This window comes from Ornithorhynchus anatinus, chromosome 1, assembly GCF_004115215.2.
Source record: "Ornithorhynchus anatinus isolate Pmale09 chromosome 1, mOrnAna1.pri.v4, whole genome shotgun sequence".
NCBI lineage: Eukaryota > Metazoa > Chordata > Mammalia > Monotremata > Ornithorhynchidae > Ornithorhynchus > Ornithorhynchus anatinus.
The window spans coordinates 114,717,153-114,736,999 of NC_041728.1; the positions used below are offsets into that span (position 1 = coordinate 114,717,153).

General features: G+C 49.1%; 1 protein-coding gene across 1 annotated transcript in view; it reads left to right on the top strand.

Annotated features, from left to right (window-relative positions):
- The first annotated feature begins 279 nt into the window (after window positions 1–279).
- The window catches only part of LOC100084977 (TCDD inducible poly(ADP-ribose) polymerase), a 42,944-nt gene continuing 23,376 nt past the window's right edge, over window positions 280–19,847 (top strand). Inside the window, exons 1-2 of the mRNA XM_029068765.2 lie at window positions 280–526; window positions 5,211–6,175. Of these exons, the coding sequence (XP_028924598.1) occupies window positions 5,256–6,175 (920 nt within the window). The 5' untranslated portion in view covers window positions 280–526; window positions 5,211–5,255. The remainder of the gene's footprint in view (window positions 527–5,210; window positions 6,176–19,847) is intronic.

The following is a 19,847-nucleotide window of genomic DNA, read 5'->3' on the forward strand; positions in this document are numbered from 1 at the left end:
AGCAGGGCGAGGGCCTTAGGCAGGCCCGGTGGAAGCCCACGGGAGGAGAGTCTCCCTTCCCCGGGGCCTGCCCGGCCCCCACGGACAGCAGCGCGGCCGAGGGGAGGGCACCGGGCACCGCGGGAGGGAGGGAGGGAGGGAGGGAGGGAGGGCCGTGCAGGGGGGAGGCCGGGCTTCCTACTCTCCCTCCGGGGGCCGGTCCCCGGTGCTCCCGGCCCGGGCCGGTCCTGCGGGGGCCCCGCCTCCCGGCTCCGCCCCAACTGGTGCGGCCGCACGGACACCGACGCTGCCAGGAAGCGAGATTTAAAACAGCCCCGCTGCGGACGGGCACACTGAGGCAGCGGAGCCTCCGGGGGCAGCCGGGCACGGGCGGGGGGCACCGGAGGGGGCACGGCAGGGATGGTTGCATCGCAAGCCCCGCCGGCCTAGATGCCAGCAGGTGTCGGCTGGACCCCCATCCACACCGACCCCTCCGGGACCGGACCGGACCGGACCGGGGCTGCACCTCTCTGTGCTCAACGTTCAGGTAACCCCCCCACCCTCCTCCTCTCCAGCCCCCAACCCCTAACCGGACTCCGGGCCGAGGGACCGGTCGGCACCGCAGAGCCTCTGTCTCCCCGGGACCCTTCCCGGGGGGGCAGGAGAAAAAAGTTTGGGGTCAGCGGGGAAGGGGAGCAGCCGCAGGGCGCGGGGGGAGGGACCCCCATCCTACCAGCCCGGAGGAGGGCGACGGAAGGGGCTGCGGACATGACCCGACTGCTGACCTCTCTCTCTCTTTCTCTCTCTATATTTTGGGGGGCGGGGGTCCCCAATGTCCCCGGGCGGTGAGAGCAGGGTCCCCGTTTAGACTGCGAGCCCGTCGTTGGGCAGGGATGGTCTCTCTCTGTGGCCCAATTGTGCATTCCAAGCGCTTAGTACAGTGCTCTGCACATAGTAAGCGCTCAATAAAGACGATTGAATGAATGAATGCCGGGGCATAGGACCCCCCTCAGCCTCCCCCCCCCATCCCCCCGGCCTCTGAGCAGACCTCAGAAACCACACTCACACACACACTCACACACACAGAGAGGGGAAGAAGGAAAAGAGGCTCCGGGGAGGGGGGACAAGGCATCGCTTGGCCTTTTGGGGGTGAGGAAGGGTCCGCGGGACTTGGTTTGTTGTTACCTCCGGGGGCTAAAACTTGTGGGTCCGGGATCCGAGGACCAGGAGGGAGAAGGAGGAGGAGGGGGCCCTTCGAGCTGAACGTCACCCGACTCTTCCCTGTCCAGGGGTCCGGGGGTTGGGGGGGGGCCGGGGGTCCGAAGGTCCGGGGATTTGGGGGTCCGGGGCTCCTGGGATCGGGGGGGTCCGGGGATCCTAGGGTCGGGGGGTCCGTGGGTCCTAGGGTCAGGGGTCCGGGGGCCCTAGGGTACGGGGGTCCTGGGATCGGGTGGTCCGGGGGGTCCAGGGGTCCGAGGGTCTAGGGGTCCCGGGGTCCGGGGGTCCGGGAGGTCCTGGGCTCCCAGGGTCCGGAGACTTGAGCTGGGGCAGGGCGGGGAGCGCAGCACGGACAGGACCGTCCGGACCGACCTGTCAGGACCGGACGGCCCGGCTGTCGGGACCGGACCGGACCGGGCTATCCGGAGCAGGACGGGACGGGGATGGTGACTCTTCCTCCTCCTCCTCCTCCTCCTCCTCCTCCTCGTCGTCGTCCCCCTTGCCTCGTTTCTGTGGGTCAGCCCGGACCACCCGCTGACCCGTCCGCAGCGCCAAGGTCAGATGGCTCTTTGTCCCGGCCAGCTCGGGGCAGCAGGTCCTGCACGTCCTGCGGAGGGTTTGCGGGATAAGTGTGTTGGTGTGTGTGCGGGGGGGAGGTCTCTGCTGAAGCCTCCCTGGGATTCAGCCTGTTCCCAGGCGATCCCGGCCTCTCTCCCGGCCTCTCTCCCGGCCTCTCTCCCGGCCTCTCTCCCGGGCTCCGGACAGCGCGCCGGAGACTCGGAGGCGCCTGGGGAGCGGGACCCCTGTTTTCCTCCCTTTTGGGAATTTTTAGGGGCTTGAGAGATGTTTCTTGTCCCGTTCTTATCAGTTTAATATCTGATATGTCCTCGATTTTTTTTTTCCCCAGCGCTTAGAACGGCGCTTGGCACATGGTAGGCGCTTAACAAATGCCATCCTTATGATGATTAACTCTAATGAACTCCCCCAAGCGCCTAGTACAGCCCTCGTCAGAGAAAACGCTCAGGAGATGTGATCGATTGAGGGGTCGATCGAATGAACTCCCCTAAGCGCCTAGTACGGCCCTCGGCAGAGTGAGCGCTCAGGAGATTTGACCGAGGGATCGATCGGACTCCCCCAAGCGCCTAGTGCAGCTCTCGGCGGATTTGATTGATGGATCGATCGAATGAACACCCCCCCCCCCAAGCGCCTAGTACAGCGTTCGGGAGATTGATTGATTGATTGATTGGTCGAATGTACTCGTCCCAAGCGCCTAGTAGAGCGCTCTGCGGAGTGAGCTCTCGGGAGATACGATTGATTGATTGGTCGAATGAACTCCCCCCTCCACCCCCGACTAGTACAGCGCTCTGCAGAGTGAGCGCTCGGGAGATAGGCATGTTGATCGACTGATTGATTGGTCGATCGATTCCTCCCCGCCTGGGAGAGTCGACCCGGGACAAGCGGGGGAGGGATGCCCTTCCCGGAGAGCGTGTGAGGGCGAGGCCGGCAGGAGGCGATTGAGCACCAGGGCTACGAGGCTTGCCAGCCTTGCCAGCCTTGCCAGCCTTGCCAACCTTGCCGGGACTGGGTATGAAACCGTGCTGGTCATTGCGGGATCGCGTGCGACTGGGAGCGTGTTTACCAGCAGCTCCCTTCCGTCCTACTCTCCCGAGCGCTTAGTACAGAGCTCCAAGCGCTTAGCGCAGAGCTCCGCGACTGGGAGGTCGTGGCGGGCAGGGCCGGTCACTCTATTGCTGTAAGTGTACCCTCCCTGAGCGCCTAGCACAGTGCTGTGCACGCAGTAAGCGCTTAATAGATACGACTGAATTGACTGAGGGTCCCCTGATTGATCGAATGTGGGAGGCTGGGTTGGAGGCTGTGAGCCCGTTGTTGGGGAGGGGTTGTCGCTATCTGTTGCCGAATTTGGCCATGCCAAGCGCTTAGGACAGTGCTCTGCACATAGCGAGCGCTCAATAGATACTATTGAATGAATGAGGCTGTGCGGGACACCGCGGGATGGCGTGCGAGGCTGGGCCCGATGCCCGCCGGGTGGGGAGGGTGTAAAGATGCCCTTAGCTGGGCTTGAGAGGGAAGCAGCCTAGCCTGGTGCCGAGAGCCCGGGCTTGGGCTTCAGAGGTCGTGGGTTCTAATCCCGACTCCTCCACTTTTCAGCTCTGTGACCTGGGGCGAGCCGCTTCACTTCTCTGTGCCTCAGTCAGCTGGAAAATGGGAATTAAGACCGGGAGCCCCACCTGGGACAACCCGATTACTTTGTATCGACCCCAGCGTTCGGTACGGTGCTTAACATATCGTAAGCGCTTAACAAATACCATTATTATTGGCGCTTGGCACATCGTCAGCGCTTAACGGATACCATTATTAATATCGTTCCTATTAGTGCTTGGCACGTAGTGAGCGCTTAATCAATACCATCATCGTTATTACTACTGCTGCCCTAGTGTGCGTGAGACGATGCGGGGTGACTGTCCGGGACTGTGAATGAGTGACAGAGAGAGGTGGGGGGGGGGGGCGGACTTTGCGAGTGATTATGGCTGAACGAGTGTCCGTGGGGCCGGGGTCGAGGCGGGGCGAAAGACCATGAGAGGGGGAGCGGGGAATCAGCTCCCTAAGAGGGGACAACGAGGTCAGCCTGGCCCCCTCCCCAGACCCTCCACCCCCCGCCCCCCAAATCCCCTTCCACCCGCACGCCCCAAATCCCCTTCCACGCGAACCCCCAAAGCCCCTCCACCCGCACCCTCCAAATCCCCTTCCACCGAACCCCCAAATCCCTTCCACTAACACCCAACACCCCCAAATCCCCTTCCACGCGAACCCCCAAAGCCCCTCCACCCGCACCCCCCAAATCCCCTTCCACCGAACCCCCAAATCCCTTCCACCAACACCTCCAAATCCCCTCCACCCGCACCCCCAAATCCCCTTCCACCCGCCCCCCCCAAATCCCTTCCACCCTCACCCCCCAAATCCCCTCCAGGGGATGAGGATCAGGCGGGGTGCGAGAGTGCGAGGGTCCGGGGCCACAGAGGTCAGTTGCCCTTCCCGGAAAAGGGCCCGTGAGTTGGCAGCCGCCTCCGCTTTATGATGTGTTGGTTGATGTGGGGGACGTGCCGAGCCGTGCCGGGTGGGAGGCGATGGGGAGAGAGACAGACAGACAGACAGAGACAGAGAGAGATTACCACACACCGAACAAGTGTTCCCCGGAGGCGGGCGAGCTCACCAGCTAATCACTGATGAAGCCCGGTTTCCTGTTGATTTATGTCCTGTGGGAGTGACTACTGCATTTTATATTGTTGGAGGTTTCTCTCCCCCCCCCCCCCCCCCAGCTTCTTTCTCTTTCTCTTTCTTTCTCACTTCCCCGCCCCCCCCCCTCCCATTCTCTCCTTCTCTCCCTGTAATTCAACTTTCCTTTTGGTCCCACTCCCCCCTCCTCTGTTCTTCTGACTCTCCTCAAAGACTTCCAGCCTTCCTCGATTCACTCGGGAATTTGTCGTATCGTGTTTCCAGGAGACATTTCTTCCGGCTGGACCTACTTTTGTTCCTGCCGTGGGCCTGTCTACTCGGTTTTTTCCTTAGATCGGCAAGCCCTTGAAGGCTGGGACTGGGTTTTTCTTTTGCCTTTGCTGCTAATTTTTGTACAGTCCTTAGCCCAGCCACAGGGAGCCGTTGATGAGACCTCGAATGCCTTCCCCCACTGCCTAGGGTAAATCCGAGGGAATACTGGAGGTGGCAAAAAAAGCTCGACTGCTGCTCATCTAGGCCTGTTCCCAGAACCCCCTGTTTGAGGGCTCTTTTGTCACAGTCTTTGCTCGGCGATTTACTCGTGAAGTCAAAAGTTGTAACGGGAGCGACCTGAGGACTTGAAGAACTGTTTTCTTCTTTAAGAGACAGAGCAAGAGAAAGGAGCCCCATGTGTTGCCAGTTTTGAAATGATCTCACATGGCGTCTCCTGGTGATCTTAAAAGGCTGACCCACCTCTCTTCACTTTCCTCGTTGCCTAGGTTGAAGTCTGAGGCCGTGAGGAATCGCCGCGACCAACTCGCCTCATGGAGCTGGAAACCGAAACCCAGCCTGCTTGCGTCGTCCAGGCTCGCTGCCCTCAAGATGACTCCCCGCACCAGGTGAGGTTGTCTGGAAAGATTTCCCCAGCGAAGCCTTGTTTCAAGAAGAAGCAAGCCTCCAAGAGACTGAGTACCGGAGCCATCCGGAACTTGAGGCCCATCTTAAACACTTTATTAGAAGCCAGGTCGCTCGATGGGGTTTTCGTGCCCAGGAGCCAGAACGGAAACGAGAGCGGTTTATGTGAGCCTGTCGTGAAAAAGGCCCTGGTGATCAATGCAGCCTGCCCGCCGGCAGGAAACGACCTGCCCGTGCTGATCCCTGGAGAGACAGATGTTGGGGGACAGCTTCCCGAGGCCCACCCTTCCTCTGAGGGCCCTGAGCAGGGGGTCCCGCCCCAAGAGGAACCCGGTTTCCCTTCGGAGAACGCCAATGGGGCCGTGACTAATCCCGCTTCCGGACCCTTCGGGGATCACCTCTTGCACCCGGCCCCCAGCTACCCGCCCACCAGTCCGGATGGCTTGGAAAAGGTTCTCGACTGTGTTTCGGGGTTATTCCAAGAGGATAGCTATGCAATCCAGTACAACTTGAACCCCAGCGATGAGTTGACTAGTGGGCTCTTCCAGGACAAGAGCGAGGAGGCTTCCCTTGATCTGGTGTTCGAGCTTTTGAATCAGTTACAGTACCACACCCATCAGGAGAATGGGATTGAAATCTGCATGGATTTTCTGCAAGGCAGCTGTATTTACGGCGGCATTTGTCCGAAGCACCACACGGTCTTGCCGTATCACTGGCAAGTCAAGAGGACAGCTAGTCAAGTATGGCAGAGTGTAACCAATGATTCCCAGGAACATTTAGAGAGACTTTACTGTAATCCAGACAATGACAGAATCAGACTGAAGCATAGGTAAGTGTTCTTTCTTTGGGACCATGGAACGTGTGCCCCGTACAGTACTGTGGTATTGAATTTTTCCAACTGTTCTTAAGAGTAACAGAGATTTTCATCCCTCCTGTTTTCAGGTGTCACTGCCTTTTGGCTTTAGGCAATCCTAATTATTTATTTATTTTCCCCATGTCTCTTGAATGTGGCCTCCTGCTTCTTCTTAACAAGGCCATTAGGCCTTTACAACGAGCTGTATAGTTTTGCAAATAGCCTGGTTTCTGGGGAGCACCTAGGTTGTGCCTACTGAGAAAATTTCTTCTTATGCTGGTTTTTTTTTTTTTTTTTCCTCTTTGGGGTTAAGGAGACTTCAGATGGTATCATCAGTAAACTCATTGTGGGCAGGGAATGGGTCTGTTGATAATTGTTGTATTGTGACCTCCCAAGCGCTTAGTACAGTGCTTTGCCCACAGGAAACGCCCAATAAATACGATTGAATGAATGAATGAATAATAGCCCGGCACCTCTAATCTGTCAGGGCTAAGGGAATCAGTTTTTTAAAAGGCCCTTCAAATTCCTTCTGTTTTTCATTTCCTTTAATTAGATTCCTAAGAACTTGTTTCAGTCTGTCATGTGAATATCGTAGAACTGTCTTATGCGGTAGCTTAGATGAGCAAACAGTTGAACATTCGTTTTTATCGGTAGTACTGTAGTAAAAAAGTGAATGTAGTTCTAGTCTGACATAATCTTTCATGGCTATGAGAAGCCATTGCCTCCCTGTTTTGTAGTGGAAGAGGAAGACACCTGGGGAGAAATAATTTAAATTCTTTTGGTATGGATGCTGGTGTTCAGGAAACTTTCCTTTACAAGGACTTAAGACTTCCGCATCAAAGAACCTCCTTCCAACTCAGGCTTCTAAATGAAGGGGGGGAAAAAAAACCCTGTCAATTCTTAAATGCAGAGGTGTAAATATAGGAAAGGCTGTTGACTATGAGATCATATGTTTCCACTTCTCTACTTTTGAGCTCCAATTTTCTGGTGCAAAAGTGGCTGCTTATAATGATGTGAGCTGTAATAGATTTTTTTCACTACATCTGGCTCTCGGTTTCCCTCTTCCCTCCCTCAAACTTTAGAAGAGGACATAGGCCGTGGGTTTTTTCCTCCCCCCCACCAAAACCTCCAGTGGTTGCCCATCCACCTCTGCATCAAACAAACGTCTTACCACTGGCTGTAAAACACTCTATCTTTCTCCCTCATATCTTTGCTGGATTCCTGCTCACACTTAAACATTTAAACTGCTCCAGCATGCTCACCTGGATCCTCTGCCAGCCTACTCCCCTGTACCTTGATCTTATTGCCGACCCCTCACCCACCTCCTGTTCCTGGCCCGGAATTCCCTCCTGCTTCATATCTGACAGGCCATCATTCTCCCCACCTCAAAGCCTTTTTAAAATTATATCTCCTCCAAGAGGTCTTCCCAGACTGAGCCACCATTTCCCATTTGCCCCCCCAGCACTTATGTACCTGTCTGTAACTTAAATCTATGTCTGTCTCTCCCTCTAGGCTGTAAGTCCTTGTGGGCAGGGAGTGTGTCTACCAACTCGGTTGTATTGTACTCTCCCAAGCACTTAATACAGTGCTCTGCACACAGGAAACGCTCAAAGAATACCAGTGAGACCTGAAAAAGCCAGGTAGAGTGTTCCGGGTAGAGGATGCATGGAATGAGATTGCTGCAAGGAAACAGACCTTGGCATCCTGAATTTTTAAGTGTTGGCAAGCTACTTAAGAACCTCCAGAGACTGGTGTGTGCCTTCTGAATTGCATTTAGTGCCTGGAAACAGAGCCCCGCCCAAACCAAAAAGCCTGCCTGTAATCGAGTGTCAGATCTGAGAGTCTGGGCCTAGGGAAAACCTGACAGGAGGGAGGGGCTGGGCTGCTGGTTGACCCTATGATCTACTGGGACAGTAAGTGGGAGCACTACAAATGGTCCCAGCATCCGTCAGGGACAAGTACACAGAGAAGCAGCTTGGAGTACAGTCAAGCACTTAGTACAGTGCTCTGCACATAGTAAGCACTCAGTAAATACTATGGAATGATAGAGCACCGGCCTGGGAACCCAGAAGGTTCTGGCTTCTAATTCAATCGTATTTATTGAGAGCTTATTGTGTGCAGAGCACTGTACTAAGTGCTTTCCCAGCTCCGCCTCTTGTCTGCAGAGTGACCTTGGGCAAGGCACTTGTTCGTCTGTTTCCCTCATCTTTAAAATGAGGATTAAGACTGTGAGCCGCCTAGGTTGGTATCTGTCTCCCCTTCTAGACTGTGAGCTTGTTGTGGTCAGGGAATGTCTGTTGATTGTTTTACTGTACTCTCCCAAGCACTTAGCCCAGTGCTCTGCACACAGTAAGCACTCAATATGTATGATTGAATGGACGAATTGGTGTCTGTCTCCCTTTCTAGACTGTGAGCTCGTTGTGGGCCGGGTATGTGTCAGTTTATTGTTATATTGTACTCTCCCAAGCACTTAGCCCAGTGCTCTGCACACCAGTAAGCGCTCGATAAATACGATGGAATGAGTGAATGGCATGAACTGTGTCCATCCTGATTACTTCTACCCCAGCGCTTAGAACAGTGCACGTAGTAACTGCTTAACAAATACCAATCCTGACCTCTGAACTGTCTGTGCAGCAGGAAACGTGTCTGCCAACTCTGTGGTACTCTCCCATGCTCTTAGTATAGTGCCCTATGCCCAGTAAGTGCTCATACAGTTTAGTAGAGTGGAGGGGTGAGCTACGGAGGCAGTAGATCTGCCCCACTACCGCCTTTGCAGTGGGAGGGGGGTCACTGCCTCTTCTCCCCCCACCCCCACCAAAAGCTGACAGACCCAAAAAGGGATGAAGGTAGAGTGGGACTGGAATGAGCCATCCTGCCAACTCACGGGCCAGGGCTCCCAGGCTGCCAAGCCAGAAGAGGGTTGGACGGGCCACTCTCAGCCACCTACATGTAGGCCAGTTCAGCTCATTCTCTGAGTAGCCCTCTTTGTTCGGATGGGAATCTTGACATCCCAAAGCATTCCTTGGGTGGCTGAAACCTGATCCTCTTCTACTTTCTTTCCTCCCCCCACTTCCCTCAAGAGCAGCATTCTTCTAGTGTTACAATGACAAAATGTCATTCTGAATCAGGACCCATTTAAATCCAGGGCCAGTAATCCTTGACTTTCTAGTCTAGTGAGTTCCATGGGGGACAGGGACTATCTGACCTGGTTATCTTGTGTTTACCCCAGCATTTAGAACAGTGCTTGGCACATAGTAGGCACTTCCCAAGTACTGTTGCTATTTATTATCACTAGTACTCCTAGTGTCCGGAGTACTAGTTTGGTTTGTGTTCCTGGTATAGTTGGAGCATTGGGGGGGTGGGGAAAAAAGGTCCTGGATTTCAGGGAATAAAACATACACCTTTAGTACAGTGCTTTCCACTCAGTTAGTGCTCAATACCATTGATGGATACCTTTGGCCCAAATTAAAATCCAATTCAGATTCTATCTTTGCCAACCAAATTTATTTTCAAAACTTCAATATTGCCTTTTTTTAATCTTTGGGCCGCAGTGATTTTCTGAATCTATGGATTTTGTAATTTGAAAAAATCAACAGTTGTGTCTAATATGAAGCCCTTAATTCTTCCAAACCCTTTAGGTATCAATAAGTAATATTCTTTGTGCTCCTGTGGAGTGTAGAGCATTGTACTGGGAGTTTTTGAGGGTACAATAGAAGTTTTTTTTTTTTTAAAAAAAAATCCCCATCCTTGTGGTTATCGCCCCATCTCCCGCCTACTATTTCTCTCCAAATTTCTTGTGCTGTTTCTACCCGCTATCTGTACTTCCTATCCTCCAATTCTCTCCTTGATCCTCTCCAATCTGGCTTCTGCCCCCTTCACTCCACAGAAATAGCCCTCTCCAAGGTAACCAATGACCTTCTGATGGCCTCTACTCCATCCTAATCCTCTTAGACCCCCTCAACCGCCTTTGATACTGTAGACCACCCCCTTCTTGAAACTTTATCCAACCTTGGATCCACTGACACTGTTCTCCGGGTCCCCCTCTCTGACCGTTCCTTCTCAGTCTCTTTTGCTGGTCTTCCTCTGCCTTCCACCTTAGGGGTTCCTAGGCTCAGTTCTTTATTTCCTTCTATTCTCCCTCTACATCCTCTCTCGGAGAACTCATTCACTCTCATGGCTTCAATTACCACCTCTATGCAGATGATTCCCAAATCTGCACTTTCAGTCCTGATCTCTCTCCTTCCCTGCAATCTTGCATCTCCTCCTGCCTTCAAGACGTATCTACTTGGATGTCCTGCCAACACCTCAAACATGTCTAAAACTGAACTCCTTATCTTTCCACCCTGTCTTCCCCTTGTCTTTCCCATCACTATAGACAACACCACTATCCTCCCTGCCTCAAGCCCGTAACCTTGCCGTTGTCCTCGACGTATCTCTCATTCCACCTACATATTCAATGTCATAAAATCCTGTCTGTTCTATCTTCACAACATTGCCGAAAATCCACTGTTTCCTCTCCATCCAGACTGTTACCGTGCAGATCCAAGCACTTGTCCTCTCCCTCTTTTACTGCCGCAGCTGCCTCCTCGCTCATCTTGGCCTTCTGTCTTTCCCCATTCCAATCCATGCTTCACTCTGCTGCACAGATCATCTGTCGACATAAACGTTCAGTCCACCCCTCCTCACTCCTCAAAAACCTCCGGTGGCTGCCCATCTACCTCCACATCAAACAGGAGCTCCTTACCATTGGCTTTAAAGCATTAAAGCCCCATCCTACCTTACCCCACTAATCTACTACAGCCCAGCCCGTGTACTCCACTTCTCTGGTGCCAGTTTACTTACTGTGCCCCAATCTCATCTCTTGCACCACTGACCCCTTTTCCACATCTTCCCCCTAGCCTGGAACCAGACCACTTTAAAAGCACAATTATGGTCACATCTTGCCCATGAGGCCTTCCCTGATTAAGCCCTCTTTTCCCCAGCTCATTCTCCCTTCTATGTTGTCTATGAACTTGGATCTGTGACCTTTGGACATTTGATATTTGCCCCACCCCCAAACCCCCAGTACTTATGTACATACCTTTAAGTTATTTATTATAAATTATTTATACTCCCCCTCTAGGCTGTAAACTCCATCGTGGACAGGAGATGGGGACGGGGGAACGCGTCTGCTAATTCTATACTCTCTCAAATGCTTAAAACAGCTGTCTGCCCAAGCGAGCGCTCAATATATACCATTGATTGCTTCCAGTCTAATCTTATAATTTTACCAAATGTACAGATGAACAAGCAACTCTACTTTGGAGTGTAGAGTGACTTTTTTTTTTTTTTAAAAGCCCTCATACCACTTTAATCCTTTCATCTCCACATTGTAAAACTGGGCAGAGAGTGACCTTTTCCTTTTCACTTATGGGGCAGATTTCCAGTCTGGTGAACACTCTGGCATCTTTAGTACACTGGGTTTCTGTCTGTTTGAGTAGGTCAGGAGGAAACTTATCAGGATTATTGTCAATCACATTATGTTCTGTAACCATGTACAAAGTGAGATAGGCAGCTTGGTCCCTGAAAACTGAGGACCTCTTAGGTCAGCGGTGTACTGCCTGGTGTAAGACAACTATGCTAAAGTACAAAGGTAGACCTTTGTACATCCATTGTTAGGCCAGCGGGAACACACCGCCAACCAGGATTTGCCTTTTCAAATAGTTTCAATTGGGTAGACTCATGTTGCTCTGCCACTTGGGAGATGAAACGTGTCTGGGTGAACTTCTGTCATTGAACGTCTTCTCCGTGACTTACACCCATAGCTATTCCAGGACTTTGGATGTGGGCAATTTCGTGTCAACCTGTGACTGCATGGAATTGACTTATGGTCACCACAACCTGGTTTTCCTTGTGTTCCAAAACGATGTTGTGTTTCCTGGCAACAAGATGCAGATAACGGCATGTCGAGCCTTGCTGAGAGATTCACAAACAAGTGGGAGCAGCACACGGTTCACATGGTTACCACATTATTTGGCTAAAGCTATTAATCTCTTGTGGTCAAGCCTGTAAAGCTAGTCTATCTATGCAGATTGCATTCAACAAGGAAATGTCTGTTCAGCAGTTTGTGTGCCCAAGAAGGGCCAAGCAGTGGTTGGCTTCAGTAATAACCAGTGGGTGGTGGTCGTTTATTTTCCTTTTTTCCTCACTGCTTATATGGTGTGGAAACTCATTATTACACTCTGCATCCATAATATCTTCATTGCGTAGCACTTCAAGAAAGTTCATAGCTACAGGCCACCGGTACAAGAAGGGATTGAAACTTTAAATTCCTCTTCCAAACTATATTTCAAGAAATCCCTTTGTCCAAATGAGGTTAAGCACTAACTGGAGTGCTTTGCACACAGTAAACGCTCAATATATACAATCGAATGAATGAGGTTATTTTGATTTATTATTTAATCCCATTGTATACACAGTGTGTTCATCCCATCCCTAGAGAACACCTGATCTAAAGGTAATTTGGGTGAAACTAACTGATTCACTTAAATGTAAATGACTGATTCGTCATTCATTTTTCCATTCCATTTGGCTCTCAATCTGAAGACTCAATCCCATTAGAAATGGACTCTCTTTGCTTTTGTACATCTCCAGATGTTTAGGTCTAACATCAACAACTTGTGTGTAAAGCTTTACCAGCTTCAAATGCTTAGGCTTCTTCTTGGACACAGGGTGAACCTTGGAGAATTTCCAATTTCAGACCATGTCCTGGGGGAAAACAACCCACCAAATATGTATTTCAGGTTAAAAGTACAAATTATGGGATGATCAGTCATTTACTGAGCACTTAGTGTGTGCAAAGCCCTGTACTAAGCACTTGGGAGAGTATACTATAAGGGAATTGTTAAACATGTCCCCTGCCCACAAACCTATAGTCTAGAGGAGGGACAGTTTAAGGAGGTTTTTTTTTGTTTGTTTAAACAAGGGACATTTTGCTGCAGATAACTGGAATCATCTAAGGAGGCTGCACTAACCTGCTTTCAGATCGAAACTCAACCATTACTTATTACATTCCGTTCATTTTAAAGCATGTTAGGATCACTCATCTGGGTGGACATTCCAACACCTCCTTTTGGAGACTTCCTGGCAGGTGGAAAGACAACCAGTGATGAATGAATTCTCAGCCTGTTCATAAACTCCTGGAATTGGGGGCAGGGGAGGGAGAATGGGTTCAGAAGCATCCTGATGTTTGCAGATTGATTGCTCCCAGTTTTGCTAGAGGATTGGGTTCCGTCTTCCCTTTTGGAAGCAGACCTCTCTTGTTGACCAAAGGGAGAGGTTTACTTGCATAAGAATTAAGCCCAGAATGTTGTCATAGTCTCAGTTACTGTGAAATTTCAACTGCTTGGTTGCTCCTGAAAGCCCTTTTCATATGGCAAGACCATCAGATGACTTCACAGGAACACAGTGTAAGAAAACAAGGGGAAGAGCTTAGTATTGTTGTGGTGTTTTGTGTTTTTTTTTTTTTTAAAAAAAAGTCAGGATCATTTATCGGTATCTAGGCATAAGGCTTAAGAATTGTTTGTATCGAAATGCAAGCTTGTTGTTTTCCCCTTAGGGACTTCTGCTTGAGTTCTCCTTTTGCCTGAATACTTAAATTAAACAAGTTATCTCTGTGGTCTGCACAGCTGTGGTAATGTATGAGATAACTCATTATGTGTTATTGATAACACTGGAGAGGAAAGAACAGCTGAAACTCCCTGTGCCTAGTGACTCTTTGGTATTTCTTGAATATACACAGCTGGATGGATTTGAATTTATTTTTTAAAAAATCCCCTGCTGAGGAGAGAGGGACAACCTCCATAAGCAAGAAGTGTATGAAATGACTTTTAGAATGCCTGCCTGGTACTTTAGGATAATGCGCTCCCAATGAATTATTATTTGCACCTCTTTGTGCTTCCATTTACATATGAAATAAAACTAATTGGCTCCTAGCTACACAAATCCAGAGAAGTTACTAGGCCTAGGCAAGCCACATCCTGGGAATCAGCATCAATCACTCATTTCCGTTCTGATTTTTTTTTTTCCATCTATATAAACAGACTGAAGTTTTGGAAGCAGCTGTCACCTGGCTTTAGGTTGAGGTCGGGATGTTCTTTGGGTATGTATGGCAATAGAACACACCTACCCCAAAGTAAAGACGTATAAGTTTCAAATTAGACCGTCGAAGAAAATTCTTAATAGTTACTATCTCAGTTCACGGTGGCATAATTTAAGTCAACCATTGCTCGTCATTAAGGGTAACCTGGGGTTTTATTTTGGGTAAACGATCAAAGTTAATAATGTACCTCTAGGGGATCCGTACCTTCAAGGCCTTATTAAAATCACATCTCCAAGAGGCTTTCCCTGATTAAGCCCTCATTTCCTCTATTTCCTCTCCCTTTTTCATCACCTGGGCACTTAAATCTATACCCTTTAAGCACTTGATATTATTCACTCCATCCTCAACTCCCATAGCACTTATGTACACATCTAATATATTTTAAGGTCTGTCTCCCCTCTGGGCTGTTAACTCCTTGTGGACAGGGAACAAACAAATGTCTACCAATTGTTGCATATTTTTTTTTTTTTCTCCGAAATGCTTAGTATAGTGCTCTGCATGTAATAATTGTAGTATTTAAGTACTTACTATGTGCCAAGCACTGTTCTAAGCGCTGGGTTAGGTACAAGGAAAACAGATTGGACACAGTCCTTGTCCCATATGGGGCTCACAGTCTCCATCTCCAGTTTACTGATAAGGTAACTGAAGCACAGAGAAGTTAAAGTGACTTGCCCAAGGTCACATAGCAGACATGCGGCTGAACCGGGATTAGAAGCCATGTCCTCTGACTTCCGGGCCCATGCTTTTCCCACTAGACCATGCTGCTCCTCAATGTAGCTGAATAGAAAAAACACGGGCTTGGGAGTCAGTTCATGGGTTCGAATCCTGACTCTGCCACTTAGCTGCGTTACCTTGGGCAAGTCACTTCTCAGGGCCTCAGTGACCTCATCTGTAAAATAGGGCTCACAGTCTTCATCCCCATGTGGGACAACCTGATTACCTTGTATCTACTCCAGCGCTTAGAACAGTGCTTGGCACACAGTAAGTGCTTAACAAATACCATTATTATTATCAATGAATGTTGTTCAACCCCACAACCCTTTTTTTTTTTTTTAACTTAATGAATTTCCAGTTTTCACGTCCTTCTTTGAGGGATGTAGGAGATAGAGAGGGAGAGACGACCTTGAATTTAAGGTTTATATCGAAAGTAGGTATAGTTCATGTATTCTATCTCTGGGACACTGTTCCCCTCCCTCAGTCTTAGTTTATAGAAGCCATTTCTAAGGGATGAGCAGAGAGCCTAGTTTCTGTGGTACAGTCAGTCCTTGGCCGTGCAAGTGACTCAGCCAAAAATGGAGCCAAATGAGATCATGAGCTTTCTGTGGTCCTCAATCAGCAATATCTTAACAGGGATTATGTTGATTTGGGATCCTATTAACCTTCAAGTCCAATTGCCATTTAACAGAACCTGACTTAGATGTGGTTTCCACCTTCAAAAACTTATTACAATCACGTCTACTCTTTGAGTAGAGGCCTTCCCCAATTAAGCCCTCATTTCCCCTACTCCCTCTCCTTTCTGCATCACCTAGGCACTTGGATCTGTACTTCTTAAGTGCTTGACAATCACCCCACAGCACTTATATACGTATGGTAATTTATTTTAATTTTTGTCCTCCCCTCTAGACTGTAAACTCCTAGTGGGAAAGAAAAATGCCTAGCAACTCTGTTATATTTTCCTCTCCCAAGGGTTTTGTACAGTGCTCTGCAGCAGTAAGCCCTCAGTAAATATGACTGACAAGTTTTTAATATAAATTGTCATCATATTTACAGTAGTCTTATGAGCCTCTTAAAGTCTGGCTGAATCAATCACTGGTGTTTATTGAGCATCCACTGCTGACTGATCACTGCACTGAGCCTGTGGCTGGTTATAGTAGAGCTCTTAACTGATCCCTGCCCTCAAGGAACTTACTTTTGTAAAAATAACTGTAGGGTCATAATAAATAGGGTGCTATGAACCAAGTGCTAGAGTAGATACAAGATAATCAGAGGGGACATAGTCCCTGGCCCAAATAAGGCTCAGGGTCTAAATGACACTGACAGAGACACTTCCAGTAAGAGATGAATCTCTTTCAAACCCATCCTCCCCTCTCCTTCTTTTACATCTTTGGAAAAACAAGACTAACTTTGGGTTTGTATCTTTAAACCCAACCTTAGATATAATAACCCTGACAGGAAGTTAGAAAGAGTTTCTGTTTGTTCATTCCGGGTAGGTGTTGGGTAATCGTTAGCTAGAGAACATGTGTTGAACTGTACTTTGCAACACCATAAATACACACTTGCGAAGCCCTGGGGTTCTTCTTAGGTTCACCATATCTTAGAGGAAACCAGTCACATTTTTAGGAATGAAGAAACCTAATGATCTTAGGTGAAACCCTTCTTATTTGAGCCAGGTGCCTCCTTCCTGTTGCTCGGGGATAAATGACAGGCATAAAGGGGAGTTAACTAAGCTCCCTGTTTGCTTGTTTCCATACAGCAAGACGCGTCTCCCTGCTCTTTAGCTGCTGGATTCTGTTTATTTTCTGGTCACACCCATTTGAGCATGGCCGATGAATCGGTGCCGGATCATCATAATGAAAGGATCAGCTGTAAGGACAAGAATGCTGAGGGACAAGGTACCTTCTCAAAACCTGCTGAAACCAGCGTGACTCACCTTTGCTGGATGAGTGTGAGCAGAAAGCATTCAAATCGTCCCCGGCTGCCTCTCTGGAACAGGGTCAGAGAGTTTGGCAGACTGAATCCAGCAGGCTTCTCCCCTACTGGCGCAGTGGGTAGAGTATGGGCCTGAGAGCCAGAAGGTCATGGGTTCTTATCCTGGCTCTTTCACTTGTCTGCTGTGTGACCTTGAGCAAGTCACTTCACCCCTCTGGGCCTCAGTTACCTCATCTGTAAAATGGGGATTAAGACTGTAAACCCCACGTGAGACAACCTGACTACTTTATACCTATCCCGGTGCTTAGAACAGTGCTTGGCACATAAGCTCTTAACAATACCATTATTATTATTATTGTTACTAGATTGCGACCTCTATTAGGTGGCAGGGATCGTGGTAAAATAGGGAGGGATTCTTACCCATTCTCTCTCCTATATAATGCGAGCCCCATGTGGGACAGGGACTGTGCTCCACCTGATTATTCAGTGGAACCCCTAATGCCACAATTATTATGACTTCCCCCAAGTGTTTAATACAATACCCCTGGGTCTCATGGTAAGAAGGGGTCCTGGCTAAAGCCATAGAACGTGGTCCTAGGTATACTGACTGGAAGCTCTTAACAGGTTTCACCTAGACTCATTTTTCAATAGACGTTTTTATGCAGAGCTCTAAAAACAAAGTAGGGCAAGTGGACTGCTTTTACTGGGTCTCAACAGCGTCTTGGCCTCATCTTTCTTCACCTGAAATGCTTCTGCAAATTTTGGTGTTTTGGTTTTTCGGTTTTTTTTCCTCTTTCCTGCACAAACATCCGTCCACTCTGCAAACTGTCAGCATTAAATCCAGGGAAAGACATCACGATGGTGCAGGCTTAAGAGGAAATCTTCCTTGCTCTGCTGGGCGTGCTTCCTGAGTTCTCCCGTACCCGTGTAATTTGTATGGCTTGTGCAGCTGACCGGGGCACAGAGCGGGCAAATGGCATTAAACACTCCAAATGATTTCCTTTTGCGGTTGGTCTTTGGTTTCTGCCTGTCACCTGGCTTCTCTCTTTCACTTCCAGGCATTGAGGGAGTAAAAATAAGCTCAAGCGCAGCTTAGGTGCCAACTTCTTATTTTGAATATGAGAGGGGCCGAATCAAGATAGGGGAGCAAGGGAAGTGGAGCTGGGAAGGGCCGGCAGACTGTGAGAAGCTAAAGTGGATCCTTTCAACCCTACTCAAAAACTCATTTCAGTCTGGTTAGAGACCTGAAGTAGAGGACGCTGGGAGACCAGCCCAAGAAGCCACTGGGAAGAAGCCTTGCAGTGGAGAGAGCACGGGCCTGGGAGTCAGAGGACTTGGGTTCTAATCCTCAGTCACATGTTGGCTGTGTGACTTTGGGCTAATCACTGAACTTCTCTGTTCCTCATTTTCTTCATCTGCAAAATGTGGATTCAGTACCTGTTCTCCTTCCTACTTAGAACGTGGGACCCGATCATCTCGTATCTACCCCAGTGCTTATAATAATGTTGGTATTTGTTAAGCGCTTACTATGTGCAGAGCACTGTTCTAAGCGCTGGGATAGACACAGGGTAAGCAGGCTGTCCCACATGAGGCTCACAGTCTTAATCCCCATTTTACAGATGAGGTCACTGAGGCACAGAGAAGTGAAGTGACTTGCCCACAGTCACACAGCTGACAAGCGGTGGAGCTGGGATTCGAACCCATGACCTCTGACTCCCAAGCCCATGCTCTTTCCACTGAGCCACGCTGCTTCTCTGCTTAGTAGAGTGCTGGGCCCATAGTAACGCTTAATGAATACCACAATTATTAAAATAATGGCTCGATTCCTTTCCTGCCCCTTCCCACCCCCCAACACACACCCTGAAGCTGAAAACCCAGAGGACAGTGAAATTGGCACAACTGAAGAAAGCAAATACCAGTTTTGCCAACCAGTGGTAGATGTCTAATCCTAATAAAAGATATCGATACTTGAGAGAATGGGAAGGTGGAATAGAAGAAACACTGCTGGCTACCTGCTTACTGTATAACTCAATGTCCTAGAAGTAGCATTACATTTTCTAATATTTATTTTCAAGTCGTCTTTCAAACCAGTTTTCTAATCACTTTTATTTCTATTAGAGGTTTTAGGAAAGGAAGAAAAAGAGAATTGGACTTTAATCCACATGACTGAGGCAGTATAGACTAACACTGTATCTATTGAGAATTTACTGTGAGGACTGTACTATAGATTTGAGAGATTATCATAAAGACATTCATTCATCCAATCGTATTTATCGAGCCCTTTCTGTGTGCAGAACACTATACTAAGTGCTTGGGAAAGTACGACGCAACGATAGGCACATTCCCTGCCCACAGCAAGCTTACAGTCTAGAGAGGGGAGACATAACAATATGATGTAGTCCCTGCTCACAAGGAGTTTACAGTCTAGAGGGGGAGACAGACAGCTATTAAAATAGATCATGGAACTGTACATAAGTGCTCTGGGGGCTGAAGGTGTGGCCAATAAAGTGTACAGATTCAAGTGACGCAGAAGGGAGAGGGAGTAGGGGAAATGAGGGATTAGTCGGGGAAGTCCTCTTGGAGGAGATGGGATTTTAATCTAGTTGTCCTCTTTGGCAACAGCTAAAGCACTACCAAGAGAAGTGGTAAAATGGCCAAGAGAAGTCCTAAATGGGAACGATGAATTCTTAGCCAGGTTTGTCTTGGTTTGTACTCGGTGGAGGCTAGGGTTTGAATGTGAGGAGGCTTCCTGGCTGTCTTTGCAGCCCAAAAACTGACGGCTTTTTTTTCTTTGGAGTCAGTCAAATTCTTCATGTAAATAGGTTTTTCATCTTTCACTTTTTTTTTTTTTGAGGAAGT